Source organism: Dermacentor silvarum, chromosome 6 (genome assembly GCF_013339745.2).
Source record: "Dermacentor silvarum isolate Dsil-2018 chromosome 6, BIME_Dsil_1.4, whole genome shotgun sequence".
In the NCBI taxonomy this organism is placed as follows: Eukaryota; Metazoa; Arthropoda; class Arachnida; order Ixodida; family Ixodidae; genus Dermacentor; species Dermacentor silvarum.
The window spans coordinates 153,315,933-153,340,442 of NC_051159.1; the positions used below are offsets into that span (position 1 = coordinate 153,315,933).

A 24,510-nucleotide genomic window follows, 5' to 3' on the forward strand; every position below is an offset into this window, starting at 1 on the left:
GCTCTGTCTTGTCCCCTCTTCTATTTAACGTCACCCTCTTCCCGCTGGCACGTGCACTACGCACTATCCCAGCTCTGTCTCATGCTTTCTACGCCGATGACATCACCCTATGGGTGACCACCGGCAATCTTGGCGACATGGAGACCACTCTCCAGGCGGGCGTGGACGCGGTGGCGACTCACGCCCGGTCTGTCGGGTTGAGCTGCTCCCCGGCCAAATCGGAGCTTTTGCTCTTTCTGCCTCGGGGGATGGCCCCCCTGTCGCCTTCTCCACTCACAGTCTCCCTTGACGGCACACCCATTCCCCTCGTCTCTACTCTCCGCATTCTCGGACTCTTTCTTCAGTCCAATGGCAAGCACACCACCCTCATCACTCGACTCACAAACACTGTACACCAGACCATCCGCCTAATACGCCGCATTGCCAACCGTCACCACGGCATGCGCGAAAACGACCTCCGCCGCCTAGTCCAGGCCTTCGTTCTCAGCCGCTTCATCTATTCTCTTCCGTATATTTTCCTTTCACGCACCGAGGAAGACAAAGTCAACAGCCTCATTCGTCAGGCATATAAGTCGGCCCTGTCTCTTCCACATCTACTTCAACGGCTCGGTTACTGTCGATGGGCGTCCACAACTCCCTTACAGAGCTGACGGAGGCCCATCGCACGGCCCAGCTCCTCCGTCTCTCCCGCACTCGGCCTGGTCGCGCACTTCTCTCTACCCTTAAACTCTCCCCTCTTACCCCTCTTCCCACCTCACTGCCCATCCCTTCCCACGTCTACTCCCTGCTAACCGTTAATCCCCTCCCTAAGAATATGCACCCTGAACACCACCCGTCCCGTAGAGCAGCGCGAGCCTCCGCGCTCTGGCGTCAGTACGAACGGCAACCCGCCGTGGCTTACGTGGATGCCGCCCCGTACCGCCACTACCCAGCCCATGCCCTTGCAGTCACTGACAACTCTTTTCGACCCACTCTTACTGCCTCAGTATACACTTCGACCTCGGTCGAGGCCGAAGAGGCAGCTATTGCCCTTGCCATCACGCAAACCTCCGCGGAATACATTTTCAGTGATTCCAAGCCTGCAGTCTACAACTACGCGGTTGGACGGGTGGCATCCCCGGCCTCCGGTATCTTGCGTTCCGACACTGTTCCCTCTCGCCCAATCCAAATCATCTGGGTGCCCGCTCACGCGGCCCATCCTGGCAACGAGGCGGCCAATTCCATCGCTCGCGATTCGACTGACCGAGCAAGCCCGCCCCCGCCGGGAATGGATACGCGCGATGCGCTCCTCACGTACCACGATATCACCTTGCACTACCGCCTATCTCGTCTCACCTTCCCCCCACCGCACAAATCCCTTTCCCAGCACCACCAACACTTGTGGCGCCACCTTCAGGCCCACACCTTTCTTACTCCTGCACGTCTTGCCCTCTTCCACCCCGGGACGTACTCGCCGGCCTGCCGCTTATGTGACAGCTCCCGCGCCGATTACGATCACATCTTATTCTCCTGCCCGGCACACTTGCCCCCTGCCTCTTGGCACCTAACCAGTCCGCAGCAGTGGGAGGCTGCTTTGTCCAGCACCGAGCCGGATCTCCAACTCCGGCTGGTGACCTGGGCAGAGGACGTCGCGACTAGGCACGGCCTGGACGCCACAACCGGCAGCCTGAAGGCCGCCCACAACGCTGCTTTTTAATTTTCATTACTTCGGGCCTTCTCAATAAAAGTTTTCCACCACCACCACCTCCCGGTGTATACGAAAGGATCTTGACCCAACACTGGGAGGGAGACTATTTCTGAACACGAAGAAGTGGAAAGGAGACCACGATCTCGGTTACAGATTTAAAAGAGAGAGAGAGAAAAAGAAATAGCACAGAAAGAGCCAAACTGCCGAAATGACTAAGAGCGCTCTTTCTGTCTCCCATTTCGTCCGGTAATTTTAACTTCGCGCCACAAATTATTTTTAAGCTATGCACCAATTAGCCCAACATAGTGCTTTGCTGACATGTTAGTTTGATCAGCAGTCAAAACACGGACCTCAACCATTCATTATTCACGGATGCAAGATGTACACAGTCAGCGATGGGGCTGAGACTGCAGCTGCGTGTACACCTTCCATACATGTGTTTCGAAACTGTCGTTTGATTTCTTGTGTCGAACGATTTTTTTCTGTATCAGTAAATTACCCTTCCACAATATCAAAGAAACAGCACTCTTAGCGCGAGAATAAGACGCTTGGTAAGCCAGAAAAAGAAAAAAAAACGAAAAATACAAAAGACGGGCGCCGCCGCCGCCTTGAAGATCCCGCACTATATAGCTCACAGTGACGTCACGGATTTTGACAGCGTCTGCTTTAGGGCCCAGTTAATTATTTAGCGTTAAAGATCGACTTTATTGTGTACTAAACGAGCCAAATATTGAATATGGCAGGTTTCGCGAACTTTTACAAAGCCAACGTGGCCCAAATACGAAAGAAAGATAATTTGAAATATGTGACGTCACACTGACGCAACGGCGTTGAGGATTCGGCGCTAAATAAAAAAAATGAAACGGAGCTTCATTTTCTCTTGTAATAATCTACCTATTATCCTGAAATTAACCATAACAGAGTTTTAAAAAGGTACTTTATCAGTATCAATTAATTTATTGTTCTTGAAGCTCCTTCTGATGTGTTTGTGGACATATTTCTGGAGCGAATGGGCCGTCGTTGCACGCTAACCATCCTCGAAACTACCAGCGGCGTACAAAGTGGTGCAAGCGAATCAAAATCTGGGCTCGGTCGAAAGTGCTGACGCGGAACCACCGGGTCAGCGACCGTCACAATGCGACTCCCAAGCAGTAAACTATGCCCACACATTTCGTATCACTATAAGGATGCATAATGCGACGTGATCATATCAAAATAAGCAAATAAACCAGGCAGTACTTTTGCATGGTTTCCACGAAGCTATAGCTAATTTACGCAACACACTGGTTAGTGCTGCAAGCTGTCCAGCTCTTCTGGTCCGGTTACCTGCTGTGTGGCCCTCTTACTTGACTCAGCTGCGCACGATTCTGATTGCGTATCGGCGCAAAAAAAAAAAAAAAAAAAAAAAAAATTACACACGCGAAAATGCGTACAGCGGTCCATCGGAGAGGAATCGACGGCGGAATCGCATATGCCCCTCAACGAAGCAGCCCGTGGGCTGGTTTCCACACGCCACTGTCGACAGTGACCACCATGCTGAAACTATAGCAATCCTCCTCACATCGGTTACTCTCTCGCGGTCTCGAGGACAACTTGAGCTACGGTTTTAGCTCCATTACGGGTTTTCGTTGAAGAGCTCGGAAAGGTACTGACGCGATCAGCGTACTATATACACGCTCGCACAGCACGTGGAAAGCTCTATATACTGACACGTATTCGGCTGCTTGGATTCGTATTTTGTAGAGCTTATTTCGTTCCGATTGTACAGCTTTCTCATCCATCCCGCTGGGTGGCCGGGGAGTGTCTTCGTGGGAGCCGTTGACGAAAAAAATGAACGAGAAGTGAACAGCATCGAAACGAAATACGACACACACAGAGCACGATCGGTACTGGAGTGCAATTCTGACGTGATCAGAGAGGCAGGAAATTGTCACCGCCTCCACGCCAACCCCATCGAGCGTCCGAACTCGATCCGCAGCCCGTGAGGGAAGGGATCCGCGTGATCGATTCCGGTCGGCGCATTCCCGCACGTACAGAGTAGCACACGAGCGGCGTAGCGCACAGGCCCCATTGTTCTTCTGGCTGGCCCAGCTATAGAGACGACGAAGAAGACATCAGAAGAGCGGCGACGAGTCATTTCCGCCATTCCGCTTTACGTCCCGCGCGCTCTCCTCGGCCCCATCTTTTTCCGGCTGCCGAAGCAGCAGCAGTGGCAGTGCACTGCCCTCCATCCTGTCCCCCCTCAGCTTATGGCGACGCCACCGTCCTGCGTCGCCAAAAAACACGCGGCTCGCATCACGCGGGCAAGCTTCTTTCACTCCGCCAAAAGGAGGAGGGCGGAAGAAGGCGGAAACAATCCTCCTCGATGGCGGCGGGTCACCGGCTCGTTGCTAGCTGGGCAAGAGAATGACAGCCGGCCAACTTACGTCTCGCTGAAGAAGAGTGTTTTAGCGCGATGACCCCCCCCGTCCCCTCCAGCGCCCTCGCTCATGCGCTTCCCTGGAAGCCTCTGGGGCCGAACAAGGACGCCTCGAGATATAGCATATATGGTGCCCACACCGCTGCCCAGGGAAAACCGTACAGCGTTGGGCCAGCTTAGAGGATGATGGTGTCAGCAGACAGAAGGGAAAATTTTTTTACCGGCACATTTTTTAGCATATATACTTTAAGCCTGTAGGCGTTTAATACTCCAGTGTCCACAAGAACGCTACAGACCATGGCCCAGTCATAGTAGAATACAAGACACCTAATCCCATACATGGTCTACACACAGCCTGAACTCAGTGAAAATTCATTTCTGTAAACTTCTGTACAAGACTGGATTTTTATACGTTACGTAGAGCAATAAAGAGAAATGTATGGAGGCAGTGTAATCCGCAGAACGTGTGATTTTTATTTATCACGACGTACGCGTTCTTGGCTGGTCAGTACATTACGGAATCGTTGGTCCCAGCCCGCAACCCAGCAGCAGAACTACCTAAAAGAAATAGTTCGTTCAAGCGATGAGCTGTGACGGATCCAATTTGCATCACGTCAACTGGCTCACCAGCACTGTACGGTTTTGTGACGGGACAGCACGCGGACGCGCACAAAAGCAGATGCAGCCGCAAACCCATCCTCGGGCAGAGAGAAAAAGAGGGAGGGGGGGGGGGGGGGGGACGTAGCAGTAACCCTTGCCCTGCCCGTTGCCTCTCCTTTGGGATGGATGGCCGAGAGAGGGAGATAACGGTGCCCCCCGCGGAAGACGGAGCCGGTCATTCGGGTTACGACACACGAACGGATGCTGACGTTGCTTAAGCGAACGCTTCCGAACGCACTCACAAACAACGGGTGGCAGTGGATACGGCTTGCGTGGTGCGCGCCGGCCTACCAGGCATCCGCAAGTGGCATCACCGGTGATGACGGTGCCGACACCAGGCCGCGGCTGTGTCGCCGGCTGCTGCATACAGTGAATGGGTCGGGTGCTGCCAACTCGAAAGAAACGATGCTGATAGAGATCACTAAAAGTCATTTGACAGTGAATACCAGTATATTAATTATAGGTAGGTTGAATCTTCGTTAAACAGAAGCCGTAAGGGCGCGGCTCAGCATTCATTTGCGTCATTTAAAGGTTTGTTAACGTGCTCCGAAATCTTAATGCACAGGCGCCTGTGCAATGTAAAGCGGCCGGTAATGAGTACACGACATCGGGAAACGAACTCTTGCGCTACCGCCACGGGTATCCATTAGCAGATCGGAACGGCATAACCACGGATTCAGCAACAGTGACCGGGGGGAGCATATGGGAGGCGCCCTGTAAGGCACTTGAACGACGACTGAAGCAAGCGTGCACTTAAGTACCAGCCTCTATATAGGTATACTTGTACACCGCGAAAATAGCGCTAAAACAGTTCGAAAAGCCGCTAAGTAGTGGAGCCGACCACAAAAAGCGAAAACCGCTGCCTTCAGACGAGACACAGCTGAACACCTTCCTGCTCAGTCCCACCACAGCATGGCCGTGCCCGCTGGCCTAAAACCTGCAAGACCGCTTCTTCCAGCCGCCGTCCACAACAAGGATGTCTGTGCATTCCCAGGGAATGCGCGAGGAACGCTGCCAAGGAAATTGCAACAACAGGTCTCCCAACAGATAAGCGACGCCAGTTACGTTACGTTGGCCAGAGCGGCTAACAGCTAGTCCCTGGCTACTGCAACAAGGAACAGAACGGAAGCGACAAACGGAGGGGAAAATAAGCGCGCGCGAAAACAAGTCTCCTCATTGTACATGATGCAACGAAAAAATATCCCACCCACTAAACAAGCGCGACATGAAACCGCGCTAATGATCCTTTAAGCTTACAAGCAGAAGCTCGCGAAAACATTCACGCAGACGCTCAGCTAAATGCTTTCGGCTAAAATTTGCATATGCCACTCAACGCTGGTACCCTGAAAGGAGAAACGAGAAAGAAATGTACGACTGATCAACACGAACGACAAAAACGCGGTGCTTACGATTCTGTGGTTAACTTTGCCGTCGATTCTACTATAATAGTCACCTTATTCGCATACACGTATAACCACTTCTTTAGAGTTCTGCAATTTCTACGCTCAATACACAACCGGCCGCGAAAGTCTAGGAGGTACGCACTGTTTGAAATTGCAAATGGTACGTCGACGTTCTCATACTAGTTATATATAAGTGCGAAATTCGGTAGACCATAACGTGTAAAGCGTGAGCGCTCTCGATACAGGAACTATTCATAGATGTACATTTATGCTCCGTTTCACGCGTCCTTAGCAGGCAATGAAAAATCCTGCACGCGTAACGCATTAGTTTTTGGTCTGCGACGCTTTCTGCGGAATAATTGCGTCATATAGTATAACTTGTGAGAAGAACATTACATCAATTTACGTATTATTTGTACACTTGTGCTTCCAGCATGCGACGTACTATTATGTTTCGGTCGCGAACGATGCACTGTGGCCGCAACCATTTCCAGAATATACTCTCCTCGTGTGCAGCGGAATTGACGCGAAACGAGGGTATGCGGCCGAGAGGGAAAAGGAAGGGACCCGAGCAACTCCTACAGTCGCTGCCGTCTACAATGGTCGCTGCAACGCCGATCAACGCGGCACTGCATTCGCGGACGACGTGTGGACTCCGCGCACAAGAGGCGTCAGCTATCCCTCGTCGAATCGAAGCGTAGACGAGCAGGAGCGCAAGCTTCGATTGCCAAGCGCTGGAGCGGTTGTTGCACGCTCCACTTGCGGCAAATCTGCCGTCTAAGTGGAGCGCGCTCACAGAGAGCATTACGACGAGCGTATAGAAGAGAAAAGGCATGAAAAAAAAAGAAAGAAAGAAATATAATGGGGAAGTGGAGTGCGAAAGCGCCACATTCCTCGCCGGTGACGCATCGAGTGCGGAGTTAGTCCATAGGGATGTGCGCCAGTTTTACACGCGACCAAAGGCAGAGTGGCAGTGAAGCGGACCAGAAATTAGCCGAGTGAGCTGGAGGAACGGAGAGCTCCTAGACGACGTGAGAACAATAGAATAAAATAAGTGCGGGAGATGGGTCTGGATGGAAGCACGCGGGGGAGAAAAGAATCAGGCCACGCACTCGAGCGCGAAGGCCGTCGTAATTGTTGCGCTGAAATCTGGCGGAGCTAGCTCTAGAGTCGCAATCGAACTTACGCGCTTAGCAGCCATAGGGGGGGGGGGGGGGGGGGGAAAAAGCGGCTGCAAAAGAGGCCGGGGAGGGGGGAGGGGGGGGGTGATGAGGACACGTGGCAACGCAAAACACCATGAGTGACATTCGCGGCCGGCGGCTGCCCGCGTGCGCAAAAGTTTATTCGCTCTTCCGCCCTCACCGACGCGCTGAATCACAAGCTGCGCCGCGTCCTCACAGCTTAGAACCAAAACACGCAATTTCGCTTTGAGCGATTCGATGAAGCATTGCGCCGCGAGAAATTAACGCGCGAATGTCAGACCACTCGGACGGGGAGATGACAGCCGACCGATCAATGCTCGTTCAATAACAATATAGGAAACTAGGTGACAGCTCGTTGGCGGTTGCTGTTTACATTGGAGCACATGTGCGATACAGACAATAAGTTTTTCCTTCCTTCCTTTACCATCCGGTTCTTCTTTCTCGCTGTTTTCGTTTGTTGTCGCCGTCGGCTCTCCGTGAGCCGCTGCTCCGTTCTCCTGCTTCGGTATTCCGGGACTCAAGATCGTGGATGTGAATAACTTGAACTGAATTTAGTTGCAGACAGACAGAGGTTACACTGCGAGTACATAGTCAACAAGGAAAAAGGCGAGTGCACATGGTTAATAAATGCGGCTGAGCAAAGGCCTCGGGGCTGTCGCTCATTACGTTGCTTATGTGGTGGTTAAATTAATATATCGACAGAAAGATGTTTCGACGACACCCTATGCGGTCGTCTCTCAGGAGAGTGAAAGACTTCTGAACATGCAATATTGCGATTTCAGATGATGCCGCACCTGCCAAACAAATTTGCACCAAGTTGTTCTTTCTGGAGTTTTACGTGCCAAAACCAGTTCTGATTATGAGGCACGCCGTAGTGGAGGGCTCCGAATTAATTTTGACCACCTGGGGTTCTTTAACGTACCCTACAACGCAAGTACGCGGGCATTCTTGCATTTCGCCTCCATCGAAATGCGGCCGCCGCGGCCGGGATTCGATCCCGCGACCTCGTGCTCAGCAGCGCAACGCCTTAGCTGCATGACTGAGCCAACCCGGCGGGCAAATGTGCACCCAGTAACGAAGGTAAAACTTGCACACAAGTGTCGCTCTTCTGTCACAACTCGCTGTGCGGCAGCTTACTATCATTTGCGCGATACTTCTCGCCCACGGCTGAAGTTACTCACGGGTACAATGTTACGTGCAATAGTGGCCCATGCCAAAGAATATCCTTAAACGTCCTGACTATTGACTATGTGGAAACGACCAATAAAGGAACACTACTGCTTACTGCTACTACAAAAACAGAAAAAAGAAACAAGGGTTTGTGGCACGAATAAGCTTATCATTCCACCTCCGAGGTGATTGAGCGGAACCTCTGCAAAGCATGTCTCTCTATACACCGAGCAAATTTCTGGCAGCCAATCGCGCGGATGTAAAGCGAAGGGGCAATTGAGAACAAGACGGCGGAAAGGTAAACTCGAAAGAGTTGGAAACGGAGCGATTGTGGGAAGCAAGGTGGCTTGTTTCTCGCGTCCTGCGGGTCCTCCTCCCCACCCGAGACCTCCCAAGTGGCGCCTTCGACGACGACAGCCTCCGACGCTGGCCGGTTTCAACGCTGGCGCAGCAAGCAGCAGCAACGTGGCACACGCCGAGAGAGTGAGCGACGGCAACTCCGGGGGCACACGCACGCACGCGCACCCCAGCTGAGAGCCGGCGGCACAGAGACCCGTCGACCTTCGCGGTGAGCGGCGCGAAGAAGAGGAACGAGCCGATAAACGCGGCCGATAACGCGGCGCCGAGTGGCACAACACGGGCGCCTCGACGCAACGGCGTTAAAGGGCGAGTGATCGTTCCTGGCCGCGAGACGAGAGCAGTCGAGCTAGAAAGCGACACGGCGGAAAAGTTGAGCCAGCACGATCAGACATAAAAACCAACGGGAGAAATGAGCGCGCGCATGCCGAAGACGGGGAAAACGGGCTCGACTGCGAGCTGCGTCTCCCCCTCTGGCTTTATTCGATGTGCCACTGGGATGGTATGCAGCTCGCCGACGCCACTCTGAGCAGCCACGTCTGAACACTAAAGCAGTGTAAACTTCACCTAACCTAAAAGATAGCGCGAGGCGAATTTCACGTCTCCCGATGAAGCTAAGGGCAATGTACCCAGTCTATGCCTGTGTGTTCTCTTGTATCATTGGCGAGTGTTCTCTTGTATCACTGCGCGATGGTGGACACATGCAACGGTGAAGGGCCGTTTCTGATGTATTTTAACGATGGATTTCTGATGTATTTTAACATTACTGCTGTGACTATCTTACTGGCATGTTCACATTCCCCCCTTTGCTGACGAGCCCCCTCGACCCTTTCCTCTATCGCTCATCAGCAATTCCAAATTAACAATTTTTACACAGCACGAGGTGAGCGCTTCGTGAGCGTTTTGCCTACTTTTCTCTCAGCAATATACGCGCTGACGCCGGCACTCCGTCTGCGTCACGCACACTGCGAAACCCATGAACACAACCAGCTAAGAGCGCAACTTACGTCATACTCAATTCGTTTTTAAAGAAATCCGGATGGCCTGGCTTATGACACAATTATGCTGCTTGGTTCACAAAGCGTATGATCCAAAGCAGGATGTGGGACAGGTGTGCTGAAATCTCGAGTCGACAGTCAGCAACCTATGTATACGGCGTGTGTATGTGGATCAAGAGCAGCCTCAGGTTCCATGGCAAAGCGATAATGCGTGCCGTGTATTCCTTGTCTCTAACTTAGTTCTGTATGAACTTGTGGCCTTCCAAGTACTACAAACAAAAAAATGCGTTATATTAGCGGCTCGTGCGCCCGACTCCCCGCTCCATATTGCCGCAATGGCAGGAGTTCGAACATCTGTAAAGTGGTGTTCGATCACCTGCAATTCTCACGGCTTTCGCCCAACATCCCGCCGCAACTGGCTCATTCTCATGTCCTGCTCCCTTTAATCTCCCCGAAAACCCTGGTATCCCCTAGACAACCATGGAGCCATAAAGCGTCGAACTGTCAAATAAGTATGTTTAAACATACTTAATTATTACAAACAAACATACGTAATTATTTCGTCTCCCCGCCAAGACGCGAGCCCCTCCTCGTACTATATACACGTCAGCGCCGCGCTCACCAATACGCTGGCGCCTAATCCAGCCGCGCTGCCACCGAGAGCTCTCCCAATTTTCTGCGGCAAAGGCGACTCTTACGAAGAAAAAAAAAAGGGGATAGATAACACGGCCAATTAGCGATGCGGGCCGATGAACCTCCTGCCTCTCTCATTTGTTCCACGCGCATCTTCGCTATGCGTTCCGCGTCGCCTATATCGACCCGCGTGCAATATAGCGTCCCTCCACGCATGCATATGGGCACTGCAGCCGGCTTCTTGCTTCCGGCAAAACGATGCGGGCTTGCAAATGAGGTCCACAAACCTGGAAGCTGCAGGGACCACCCGTGTACGAAGGTGCCAGGGAGCGAGCCGCTAGCGGGATCCTAAGATGGAACGGCGTCGACCACGCCCCTTTGGAAGCGCAGTTTTGAGCTAACGCCAGCGGCACCTCGGGCCCATCATTGAAACAGGAACGCCAAAGCGAGACGCACGTTCCCAAACTACGGGTGTCCCCCCCCCCTCCCGTTTTGAACCCACCACCACGGTGGCTCAGTAGCTTCTGTGCCCAAAGTCATGGCGTAATCTGAACCGCATGTCAACTGGTCGCGTCGGCTCTCTCTACTCCCGTGCGATCATAGAATAAACGTCTCCTTCGTTGGATTGCATTCGTGCCTGGCGCATCTGGGGCATTTTGCTGCACAGTAATCCGGCTGTACGCGCATCACGCAGAATAAATGGCTGCTATCGGCACATTTCGGTCGGCGTCACCATAGACGGGAGCGACAGCTTTATGACGGAACATTACGCAATAAGCGGCAAAAAATAAATTGAGATGACGCAGGCAGTCGCACGCGATTTTACACCGACTGCGTTTGAAAGGCGCCCCAACAATCTGCCAGGCTCGTTAGATACACGTAGTACAACGCATTTGGAAACTGTACAAGGCACCGTCTCCGCACATTCCGAATGCAAACACTGTATTCGCTTCCGATGAAAACCAACTTTCGCACAAAAACACGCCAGGTCAGTATCGAGATAACGTCGGTGTCGGCGAATTCAAACTTTCGCGCGCGGCTGGACAGCAGAACTGATGCCGACGAACTCGTGTGGCTATGCTATAGCGTGTTTTTAGCCGGGGAAGCCGAAAATATACTCGGCACGAATCAAGGAATCTGCACGGATTTCAAACCGCGCACGGAAGTGAGCTAGCTATAGCCGAATTGTGTTGTGCGTCTGCAGAACCATGCACCGTGTCTGATGCATGCGGCCCCTTCACATTCGGGCAAGCGGGGAAATAATTCTTGCTTCTCTCTCAAGCGAGCGAGCGCCTCCGGCAGACGCAACGATACGCAACCGTCCTTATTATAAACGCGTGCTACTTTCGTGTGACCGCCAAGCTCCAGCGATTTGGTTAACACACAAAGCGAAGCGATGCAGTACGTAGCGCACGCCTTGCGAGTGAAAGAAATGTGATCAGATATGGACGCAGCGAATCAAACGGCGACGGTTGCTGTTAACATCCACCAAGGGGAACAAAAAAAAAAAAAAAATGTTCCCAGGATGAAGGAGGCTCTTGCGTGCCAGATGGCTGCCTCATCCAAGGCCCGTACGTACCACCTACTCCCCCACACAAACGGGAAAGGCCCAGTCCACTCGCTCGTTCCTTTGTCGTAACAGCGTAGCATGCTGCGTACGATAAACACAGCGCGCGGTCACCGCCGGAAATCATCGGAAGCCTTGGCAGACCGCAAAAAAAAGAAAAAAAAACCGACGCACAATCGAGCTCGGCTCGCTCTCTAACCACTGGCATTGTGCATGCGCGAGCACTGCTTCCGCAAACAAAACCGACCGTGTCCTTGGCAAGGTAACGCGGCTGGGAGAGGGAAACCACGCATCGCAAGCTGACGGTCTATACGCACCAGGTGGAGTGCTCGCAGCGCCATGATAGCCTGCGTGCGACACGTTGACAATGCAACAAAGAGTACAAAGGCGGCGCGCGCAGCTCGCGTGTTATGGCGCATACGGCGTCATACGGGCTGATGATCGGCGCTGGCCTGCAGGCAGCCGAGGCAGCGCTGCGACCCGATAAATTAGAAGTGCCGCGCGAGATGCTCTGCATGCGGCTTGCGAAACAGCGCACTTCCGCGTATTTTTTTTTTTTTTTTTTTTATCGGTTTTTCGATTCTGCCACTTGTTTCACACGGCGATGTAACGATCTTCGAACTCCCACACGTGCTAGCTATACTAGCGCGTCTAACAGGTGCTCGCTGCCGACTGAGATGGGACCAAAATGCGACAACGATTGTATTATGTAATAGACCACCTCTGTATTACGAGCGCTGCCATGTCGCCCTCATCAAGATCGTCGGCCAGTCAACGCGGCGGAGGAAAGAAAGAATGAATGCAGACATTCATTGACCGCGGTGTATCCGCACGCACGTCAGACGCGCATATATGCGCATACACTTGGTTGGCAATACCTACAAGAAAGAGGGAAGTACACGGCCAGTGTGACCATGTGCAAAAGCAGCGCGCCGTGCATGATGCAGCAGCTTGTTCACATTACTGTCGCATCGGTAGTTTAGAAAAGGAGATACAGGCGAGCAAGAGTACCGTTTAGCACAACCATACAGAAGGCAGAACTGTTCACTATAACTTCTTTCTGGGGTTTTACGTGCCGAAACCAGTTCTGATTATGAGGCACGCCGTAGTGGAGGGCTCCGGATTAATTTTGACCACCTGGGGTTCTTTAACGTGCACTACAACTCAAGCACACGGGCGTTTTTGCATTTCGCCTTCATCGAAATGCGGCCGCCGGGCTGTTAACTGTAACTGATGCAATCATGAGCAGAGCTTCATGCAGGGGTTCCGCAGACAGTGTGTGTTCGGGCAAGATATCTAAACCTTTAACTTGTAGCGTTCCAAGACGGGTTAGCGCAATCCGACTTGGCGACGCGCCGAGGCGCATGCGCAGTTTCGCGCTTCAAGGAACGTGGTAGGTATTCCAAGCAGTCCTGAGGCACCAGCACCGATCGACACGCGTTATCAGCTTTCGTATAAGCACAACACGCAAATGAGACGGAATGTGCCCAGCTCGAAGGACAGCGGCGCCAACGGGCGAACGTTGACGACGAAAGCCCACACGTCGCGTGGAAAACAAAAGAACAGCGAGAGAGAGAGAGTGTGTGTGTGTGTAAGCCGTATAAGCAGAACCACAAACCGGTGATTACGCACACTCAGACTTCCTCCATGGCGCTCGCAGTATGAGAAGAAAACAGCCAACAATGCCACGAAACCGACAGCAGACTCGGCTTTCTCGAAAGCAGGAAAACCCGCCAGGAACAGAGCAAACAGACGCCCTAAAAGGAAAAGAGAAATGTGAGCAAGGGTGCAGGCGCGCACAGCTGAGGAAACTCTGGAGTCACGGACGAAGCATTCAGAGCCGTGTCATATACCCTTCCTCTTTTATTGTCCAGGACACGGGATCGTCAGCAGTCTTCGCGTCGCTTCTATCCCTCACCGCGGCGTTGCCATCGCGCGACCGGTCGCCCGGGAAAGTCGTTGCACTTTTCATTTCGTTTAGCGAAAATACAGAAAAAAAGTAATGATCCAAACGTCGCATACTCGCACGAAAACAAACTTCGTCTTTCTTGAACGACGCTGAATCGCGACACGTCACGAATACAAGGTACTAAAGCAAATGATAGCTGAAGCACGAACTTTAAAAACACACGTGGCTCTGCGATGCGGAGAATACCTCACACGGCGCCGGTAATTGCGTGCAATGGTGCCGAAGCCAGGAGCCGAGGGTGGTTGTTATTTTAAAGTTATCATTGCGTCTTCCATACGAAAGTGACCACTCACAATCAAATGGTTTAGATAGACAGTATGTGTAGTTCAGAACGACCGCTGCAACAAAGCACTACTGCCAGCGACGGCTCGTATTTCTCCGACAGAGACCGTCTCTACCGGCCAAGTGACAGCATCGAGTCTCGGTGTCGACAGCATATGACAGCAACTGCTAAAGGTAATTGTGTGTCAGTAAACTTTCGGTTACCTTGTCCAAAAAGGAACTTTCTTACCTAGAATGCGCAGTATGGGTGGTGCGCCGTCTTAATTGAATTACGTTGTTGGTTTTCAAAGATTTCAGACGTCTTAGTTTTGGCATCATACATCGGTAGTGTAGGTTGTGATCACGTGTGCTAGAATTATACACGTGTGTTTACGATAATAGTGTTCAGTTAGAAGTCAAGCGGTGACACGAACGCTTTCGTGTGAAGTGCCAGTGAGCGAAGTGTAATGATAGCGAAATTTCATTGGCCCACTTAGATACCTAAATTTGAAAACGACAAGCATTTATTGTGGTGTTTCCCTGCGAACAAGTAAACCTTAATCGAAATTTATGACGCTTATTCTAATTTAAGCACCTTCGCACGCCATGGGCATGGGGGGGGGGGGGGGGGGGGCGCACTTAATTCGAGTAAAGACTGTACTGCGAGCCTCCCTGCACGCCCCGCTTGCACATATAGAGCACTTGATCCCAATATACTTGTAGACAGTAAGCACACGCACACATTAGACTGCGCGTCAGTCACAACTGCTGCGTGGAATCCGCGCAGACCATCACGGATCAAGGACAAAGCGAGGTTAGTTTTCTTTAAATGTGAAGGATGACTACGAATCACTGCTGTTTCCAGGGGAAAGAGAAAGTCAAACGGATAAATTAGATGAGCGGCCCCGATAACTCAGAAAGGCAGGAAGCAATGTTGACGGAAGGAGAAGACAGTGAAGCGGAATAGACAAAAGGTTAGGATCAGAAGCGCGCATACAACATTGTTTGTAAAAACTGTCAGAGCAGCCCACACTGCGCAAAAAACGGTGGGAAATTTTGTGTGCGCGTGTGTGCGGGCGGGAGGGGGGAGTCACCTGAGACACGCGATGGTAGCATCCCAGCGTGCCAACAAAACATGACGTCAACGATCCAGGATTCAGGGCGTCGCTTCGAGGCTATAGTGTGGCGGTGAATTGCTAACTGTTGCTATGTCTGTTTTCTTGATTTTGGTTTATTTTCAGAATAATGAACGATGACGGCTCGAGAGCGCGCACGCAGCTGCGCAAAACGAAATGCCAACCTCTGAACGGCACCAAGCACAGTGCGACTGCTTGGGCGACGCAGGTGCCAACGCGCAGACTTGTGACGTCACTCCTGTCGCCCCTCCGTTCGCCGTACCGTCCAAGTTATGAAGATGCGCGTCTCAGTTTTAACAATGCTGCTGGCGGCAACGCGGATGCCTTGGTTGGGACAAGTTTGATGCGGAGACGCCCGCGTACGGAACTTACCATATCATCTGGTATAGGCATGTTTCACTGACATAATGGAACACCCTCTAGTGTTCCATCACGGTGAACTACATGTGGGATGACAATTATAAAACGCCAGCAGGTGAATTTATCGCATAGCTGACAGGTTATACGAACGAGTCTTCCGAAACGTGGATCACGCAGTGTACACACAACAGCGCTGCATCGCGCACGCTAAACGAATATCGCATTACAGGTCGAGATAAACGACACGCAAAAATATAAAAGTAAAGTAAACGACACCGCCAACCCCTGCGGCTTAACTTATTACGCAACAGAAGTGTCTCGACTACCACAAGTATACCACGAGTCCATTCAGGCCTTGACTTCATTCTCCGCATTAGCGCACCAACTACGCGCGCACAGATTCAAGCGGCTGCAGAGGAGCGCGCGCGCCGCGGTCCACATAAAGTCACGCGTCGCATTCGGTATACGCAGAACAGGCTATTCATATACCTTTATCGCGCCTCGGCGCTGTAGGGCTAATAACCACAAAAGACAACACAAAAATACGATCCGCGGCAACATAACGTAAAATAAAGCGAAATATATAAATGGGTATAAAGGGAGCAGGGGTGCACAGGATCGCCGTCTTCAGTATAGAGAAAGGTGGAGCAGTTCGGCGGATCCGGAGAAGTCGTGCGTAGCAGCATGCACCTGTTGCCGGCGAAAGAAACGAGGAAAAGAAGGCGACTTCAGATGGACAGAGGGGTGGGCGGGCGCGCGGTGCCCGGCGTCCCGGCATGGGAGCATGTAATTCGGTTTCGTAACAGCCTCGTTAGCGAGCCCCGGGCAAGGTTCGAACCACGAGCCGGGATGCTCGCGCGTCTCTGCTTACACCACGCTCACAAAGTGCAAGCGAGCAGACGGAAAAGAAGACGTATATAGAACGAACGAACCAGAACAACATACCGTCGAGGAGCTCAGACAACTGAACGGCGTCGTCTGGAGAGCTTGAGGATTCCCGGATTAGAATGCAGCAACCGGTGCCCGCGAGCCATGCACCGGCGCCTTCACCCCGCTCGCTTACAGTGAGACGTTATATGCGCTCACCACTCGTTCTGGCGACTAACTCGCATCGTGATGTGATCAAACAGTTCGTGCAGCTTCAGATCGTGCTGCTTCAGATACATTACGAAACCGTCGAACGCGCCTTCCATTGAGGCGTTTCGAAAGCAACAAGGACGCATCTAAATACACAAATGGATAAATACCGTTTTCTGAGATTAGCAGATGCGTCCCAACTGCAGCCATAGAGAGCCGCCTTCCGTGACAGCATGCCCGAAACGCGCTGCAACTCGAAGCCAATGGCGACTAAAGGGAAAATACGCACGCACACAAAATCGGGACGCAAATCGAGACAAGCACTGTATAGACTGCAGGTATACAAGATACGCGAAAGGATCCGAATGTCGACTCCTGGCGTGGTTTTGGGAGTCGATATCTTGCACTTGGTGCGCGCAACTAATAATTTGGTCGAAACTTCGCTTCTTCACTCGTAAACACATTAAAATGCTCCAAGCGGACAGGCAGAGTAAGTTCTAATAGCGGCGCGGAAGAAGCACCCTGCCAGTAAAAACCGACGCCACCTTACTGAGGTCATAGCAGAGCTAATGCGTCCAGCGACATGCGGAAATAGCTTTCTTCACGCTTCCAGTGGCTTTACTTTGGAAAATTTAACCGAATTACTCTGAAGAATCCGTCACAGTACTTCGGGATAACGGAACATTACAAGAAAATGTATCCGCTATTAAAGCCGTTTTTGCCGCAAATAACGAGTGTTCATTAATTAACCTATAGGTATCAGTCTCAAGAGCAAATGCACTTGAGCTGATCGCGAACGCCCGCTGGCGCGACATTTCTGGCCCAACTATATAAGGTCGCCCGCCCCTATAGCTTTACCTGTCATCGTTAGTCATCGTAGGCGGCTGCAGGCACCGTCGCTCCAGATTTCTTTTCGAAGACAATGCCTTCCTTGGCGAGTTGCCGTCGCTTTTCCGTATCGAGTATGTCGTTTCTGACGTCAGTTTCTAGGATCCAGGAGATAGTGCAGTCTAAATATAAGTGCCACTGTGGCAACTGTGTGTGTGCCCCTGGGGTTACTGGGTGTGTTCCACTGCATGGGTATGCATGTGCCCCTGTGTATGTAATGTATGATGATGATTATGAAGATACTAATGGTGGTTATGACTTATGATTACGATGATTACTGATGACAAAAAGTCGGAAATAGTTATTACAACCCATTCTCGCCCAAATCACTCAGGAGGCTAACTATAGCGTCCGAGTCGCCTTTCAACTATTTTCAGAACCTCCTCGTCACAGACAGTGCGCTGTCATCCTGCCATCGCGCGTGAAAAAGCAACCACACCTCGTCCACAACGGAAGCACGGCAACGCCTTTAGAAAATCCCGCCAGAATTGCTCCGACAGTGTGATCCGGAACGACAGAGGGAGACAGACGACAAAGGAGGGGGGAGGCAATGGAAGCGTTGCCATGACGACCGACTCTGGACGCGGAGGTGGCAGCCCCAGTCTCCCGCGCGCTTCGGGAAGGGCACGTGCAGGCCTTGCGCCTCGCCTCCCATCCATTCCCGTCCTTCTAAATCGCGCTCAACATCCCTACGCGACCATGCGCGCTCACATCTCGCCGTTCTTCGAATCAAAAAGGAACCGTCCGCCGCTCGTTTCCACTGCCCGCCTTCCCTTCGGCTCGTGACAGATGCGCGCCGGGTTGCGAACAGTATGCACTCCCTCCCCCAGCAATGTTCGAATGGCGGCAGCAGTCGAGAATCACTGAATGCGCGCAACACCTGCGAAGGGCATGGCTCTCGACGAGCAAGAATCGCGGGAGAAGCGCCGGAGAGAATACGGTTGGTGTACGGCGCACGCTCAGTCGTGATCCGGCAGGCAGCTAATCAATGACGTCACGCATCTTGCCACTCAGAGGCACGAACGAGACTTCATTGCATGCATGCAGTCCCGCCTGGCAAGAAGAAAATGCTCGTACATCGTACATCGCCCACATAGATGGCACCCTCTGCCACCTATATATACACATACCACCCGTTGCGTATGTCATACATTTTATAGCGCCCTACGCGATTTTTCATTTATTTTTTAAATAAATAATACTGCCGTTAAACCCCGATTTTGTTGTTCGAGGTTGTGTCACGCAACCTGCAAAGGTATTGTAATGCAAGTTCAGTAAATCAGATGCGCCTATCGGTGATAGGCTTATTGGAATCTCACGGCCGGGCAGATTTCCTTGTCTTAGAAAAAAGAAAAGGACAGTATATGCCGATAACAGACTCACGTGACAGCTTCGAGACGCGATGGCCGTAAATGACCAAGCGAATGTACAACAAATACGGCATACGCGATTAACGAGTGCAAATTCAGACTGTTGCAAGCAGGCTATACATGACCTCACCGCCAACCTATAGATATACATGGTAAACCCGCTGTAAGGCTTACGCTCAAAGGGTTCCTAAATTACGCAAGCCGTTTACGGGCTGTGCACGAGCCCGTCAACGTCGGTCCTTTGATTGTAACTTTCTCGTAGTCGTAACTAAGCAGTTCTTACGCTGCGCTTCTGCGTGCATCGTCTCGCGTCGCAATACAGTGTTCCGCTATTTTGCATTCATGAGTGAAAAGACGGAAATGGTAAAGATCGCTGAACGGTTTACAAAAACTGAAAAAGCAGGACAGATAGAGAGAGAAGGGCGGGAGAGTGATTGGTTAATGTAGTACAGGCAATCAGCACTCCAGGTACTACAGGCTGGCGTCAAAAACAATTAGCAGGCGATCAAAATGACAGCATAAGCAATTGATATCAATTTATATCAAACACGACATCACAGGTGTATTGATATATCGCACGGTTCCATTACAGCCACAGCATATGAAAATAGTAACTGGCTGACGATTTCTTGGCTACGAACCGGCGCTCAAAAGCGGCTACAATTGTACCGAATAGAAGGAGAAATAGGCAAATCTGCAACGCAGTCGTGATTAGCGCGCTGCCAAAGAGCTATCTGATCGAAGCAGGAGTGCCGACGTGTGTATAAGTACGTATACACGCACAGTACCTTGATAAATTGGAGACGACGACTGCTTTCCTGTGAACTTAGTAGACACCATTAATGAAAGGGATAAAAAAAAGAAGCCAAATGTAGCCGAAAAAAAAAAAGGCAGCGGTATAGCGTATGCACAAAGATTTAAAGCGTGCAGTCTATGCGAAATAGATAGATTGAGCGACACACGATGTGCGGTCTTTTCATCTCCGAGAGTTAATAGAGTCATGGTCATTGTTCACGTAAATTACGCAACTTCTTTGGCGTCAGCAAAAGCTCATTAAGAAAGCATCAAACATCGTTAAAGCAATTCGCGGACGCAATAATGCCCAGCAATAATGCCCAAATAGGCCCAATTAACTGCGGTCGACCGGGAAAAACCGCACACTTGTTTTCTTGGCTAGACCACTTTCCTTATGGACAAGCAGCGTCAACTAGCGGCAGAAATGCGCTATACTCGTAAGAAAGTGCACATAGAAACACCCAGCCTTTAACTTAAGGAGGTCAATTAATGAATGGCGAAATCAGATAACCCCGGCCTGCAGGGAAGATAATAAAAAAATAAAGAACAAGCCGGACGAGGGGGCTAATACAATCGAAGGGGCCATGACATATACGTTGCCGAAGCCCATCACACAGACGAGCAGCGAAGTGTCCATCATTTGATGAATAATGGAAGCACGCTTGTCCGGGGGAAGAGAAAGGGTGGAAGAGGGTGTGGGCGAGTAGGGCAGCAGGCAGAGGAAGCAGTGTACAGAGGGGAAGGGGAAGCGGGGGGGGGGGGGGAGGGGGTGATCGCATCACCGATTCAGGCAACGCGCGGAACGGCGGCGCGTCCGACCGGCTTCTCACACGCAGGCCGTGGCTCCGTCAAACAAAAAAAAAAAAAAAAAAGGAAAAAGTGGCACTACTACTGCACGCAGCTACGAAGTCCTATCGAGCTACTGGATCGCAGCTCTGAATTACACCCGGCGCACGGCGATGAAGAAAGCCCGTTCCGACGCGAGCACCCGATTGCGGCAGTCTAGTTAGATCCTCCCCCTCCGCCGTTATTTTTTTTTTTTTACGCTTCACATCATGACATTTACCGCCAGATAAAAATAAACCAAAAACATTCAGTGGCGATTTAGCGGTAAGTGCCAGAGAAATTCGTTAGCGCTACGTAGCACCTCTGAGGTCCCGCGTATCCATGGTTTAAACCGCGTTCACCACATTGCAAAGTTGTTCAGGAGTTCACTCGACACGTCCTGCCTCTTCGATGAGCGAAGTGCAACTGACGGTGGTCCGGAGCAGACCACCATCGGTTGCACTATGTATACGTGACCGGCTTCCCACACTTCATATACATTGACACACTCCTAGTGTCAACGCATTAACACATTTCTTAATAGTAGTACCCCGGTTGAACTAATTTCCGACACCGCGGTCACTATACACAAGGCACGTTCGTTTTCTAAACCAGCTCGCTACACGGCGAGCACTGGATTTCTCTCATGACTGCTTTTGACAGCGAGACCTGTTCGTCACGCCCGACACAGGCATTGCACTGCGCGCTTAGGATGAAAAAAGCAGCGGTCGCTCAAGTGCGCCGGTCGCGCAACCCCCCGCCTACCTTTGCATCCACACGAGCGCTTGGTGGGCGACGACCGAGTGCCCTCGCGCAGCATGTTGTCGTACATGAGAATCCACATTGAATCCGCGTCCCACAGCGCGGCACTGCCGCTCCCGCCGGTGTTGACGCCGGCGGTGCCGTTGACCACAGCAGGAGGGGGCGACGGCAGAAACGCGGCACCGCTGGACGCCGCACCGCCGGCCGCAGCGGCCGAAGTACCGTTCGGCGTCGCCGCAGAAGGCTGCGGAGGAGGCGAGTCCGCGGCATGACCGTTCGAAGCCGGCGGCGGATGGCCAGTTGGGCTCGATGCCACACCCGCCGCGGCGTCCAATTCTCCACCGGTGTCGCACGGCACCGTCGACGGCATCGTCGCCCTCCGACAACAAGAAATGCACACCACACGCGCACATGCACGCCGGCGGAGACCCTCGAAGATCGCAGGAGCCGAACGGCGACGTAAGAAGAACGCCCTCGTCTACCGCTCTATAGCAGACGACCGAGAGACGCGGCGCAGCACTCCCACAGAAGCCGAGCAGGTGGCGGCAGGCCGCCGCTACGACGGTCTCTTCCTCCGAGGCCGCCGGCGCAGCAGAATGACGCCGCGCCGCTGCCGCATAGCAGCGGGACCCGGCTTCGGCGGGCACGTAGAGGAAGGAAAGCGGGCCACTGCGACCACGGCCGCGTGCGTTCCACTCCTCGCTTCGCACACACGCGAGCTCCCTGCGGCGGCGCACAGCCCGCGTAGCCGACGAGTACGCTCGCTCGCTCGTCGTCGAGGAAACGACGCGAGCCGGCGGCAGCGCTAGCGCCCCCTCCAGCCACGCTTCCCCGATGGAAGAGGAGGGAGGGCGGCCGGTGGCCAATGAGCACCCGGAGCAGAGTGAATGGATGCTGCGCGCCGCTTGGGACCGCATCTTCCGCACGAGGGCCCGGCCGCGAACACGCGTCCGTGTAACGTTTAATTAAAACGAGAGAGCCCCGCGTCGGTTGCGGTTTTGAGTTAAACCAGTACAAACGAGGCGACTCGCTGCACACGCAAATGTGCGTAAGACGCTACGTCGGGGGCACCTTTCGCTTTCTTTGAAAGAAAGGAGAATACAGGAAGGATCTGCGGTATCGTATGTTGCAGCAGGTTGAAGCGCTTGCATCAGGAAAAATAGAGAAAAATAGGCGGACGTACACTTCACGCGGACAAGTCATCCAACGAGCAGGAAGCAAATAGGTGCCTTCCTTAAAAAGTCCGACCAACAATTTTTGACAGTTGAAAAAAATGGCCTCAAGCAAGACAAGACAAAATCCGAGGACACGTAAGCACTTATGAGTTGTGAATACGAAAGCATTAATGGCCAATCGATCGCCTCTGAGCGGTCCTTCGAGTTTTGCGCTGCGAGTAATGTATATTGTGTGTGTGCGAGTAACGTATAATGTATACGTTCTTCTTCTGGCCCGCCATTAAAGAGAAGCATCTATTTTTCAAGACTCCGTCTTCGATCTACGTTACAATATATATAGCGGTACGCGCTGCCTGAGCCAGCAAGCAGCAGCAGTGCCAACGCCGCATGCCACCCACGTCCTGCGTGATGTGAGAACGAGAAAGCAGCAGCGGCCACCAAGGCCCGCATGCGTGCGCAGCAGCTAAGCCCAGCGGGGTGAGAGATACGGGCCACGCGCCGGCTTCCGTGATTGAGGGTGACGTGGCGTCACAGTGATGCCCTCTCACTTCAGGCAAAACCTGGCGCACTAAGGCAGAAACAGGTGGTCCCTTTCGACCGCTCTGCTCCGTCGAGGCGCGCTCGTGACGTGGCGTCGCAGCCCATGGAAACTTAGGTGCCGTTTCTCTGCTCCACACGACAGACGCCGGCTTCTTCGCTCAATGGGCCATTTGACGCTTTCGCATCAAAAAGCGGTTATCAGTTTGCTGTCACCAGCAATGCTTGAACGAAAGCGCATGCATGGAATGCACCGTGCGCTTGAAGCAAACCAATAGCGGTTTGCCAACGATACAAAAGGCTGCGACATGGTGCAGCTTTCGGCGACGGCATTACCCGCCAATAAAGGACCAATACACAAAACATAGCACAGATATATCCTACCAACGGGAAACATCGGGGGTAGGTGGCACCGAGTCTCTGCAAGAAGCAAATGGAAGGGGGGGGGGGGGGGGGGGGAGTTATGCTGAAGGGTGGGGGATGACTCAAATGCGAGGCATACTCGGCGACAACCAAAATAATGAAATAAACAAAACCGCAGAGGGAAGGCCCCGCTCTCTGGCATTCGGTTTGCCTCCAAAACCTGACGCCCTTTGTTGCGCGTAGCCCCCCCCCCCCCCCCCCCCCCCGGCTCTATCGCACACCAGTGCGCGGAGCAAGGACAAAGGGAACCGTGCCAACGCCCTCCGCTTACGCTCATACTTATGCACGCTGCGTCGTAAGGAAAAAAAAAAGAATAAAGTGAAAAGAGGAAAATGCGGTCGCCTGGTGACTGAAGCACGCGAGCAAAGGAATCGATCCCATTTTCGACCTTGTCGCGCGACAGACGGCAGGCCGTTTTGCAGTCGGTCAAATCGAACAGCGACGAACGGCCTCGCTGTGCATGCGGAGCGCGGTCGCTCTTTGCACAATCAGACAAGTAGCGAAGGACCAAGAGCACCAATTGTCTCACAAGTGCGAAACAATTGTGTAGTAGTGATGCGCATGACGGACCTTTTAAGTGGAAAGGAAAAAGAGCGCGCTTTTGGTGGTTATAGAACACAGCAAGCGGAGGTAAATTGTCGCCATAGAGCAAAATTCACGAGCGCATGGAATCGTGATCGTCGCCGCTTTCTCCAATCGTGGACTATTCCGGAACGAGATGAGGGAAATAGCCGGTGCGCGTATCCGGTTTGCTACCCTGTGCCTGCCGATGTGTGTGTGTGTGTGTGGGGGGGGGGGGGGGGGGATTCGAAAGATATGAGGAACAGACAACACAC

The 24,510-nt window shown here is 52.4% G+C and overlaps 1 protein-coding gene across 9 annotated transcripts in view; it reads right to left on the reverse strand.

Moving 5' to 3' along the window:
• Positions 1-24,510, reverse strand: part of LOC119456263 (CLIP-associating protein 1) — a 215,005-nt gene that overhangs the window by 144,432 nt on the left and 46,063 nt on the right. For 2 of the 9 annotated variants that reach the window (XM_049669645.1, XM_049669644.1), the window contains exon 1: positions 21,543-22,360. The exons of the other annotated variants lie outside the window; for them this stretch is intronic. In XM_049669645.1, coding sequence (XP_049525602.1) covers positions 21,543-21,909 — 367 coding nt within the window. In that variant the 5' untranslated portion in view covers positions 21,910-22,360. Of the gene's footprint in view, positions 1-21,542; positions 22,361-24,510 lie in introns of those variants that run through there. 9 annotated transcript variants of the gene reach the window in all.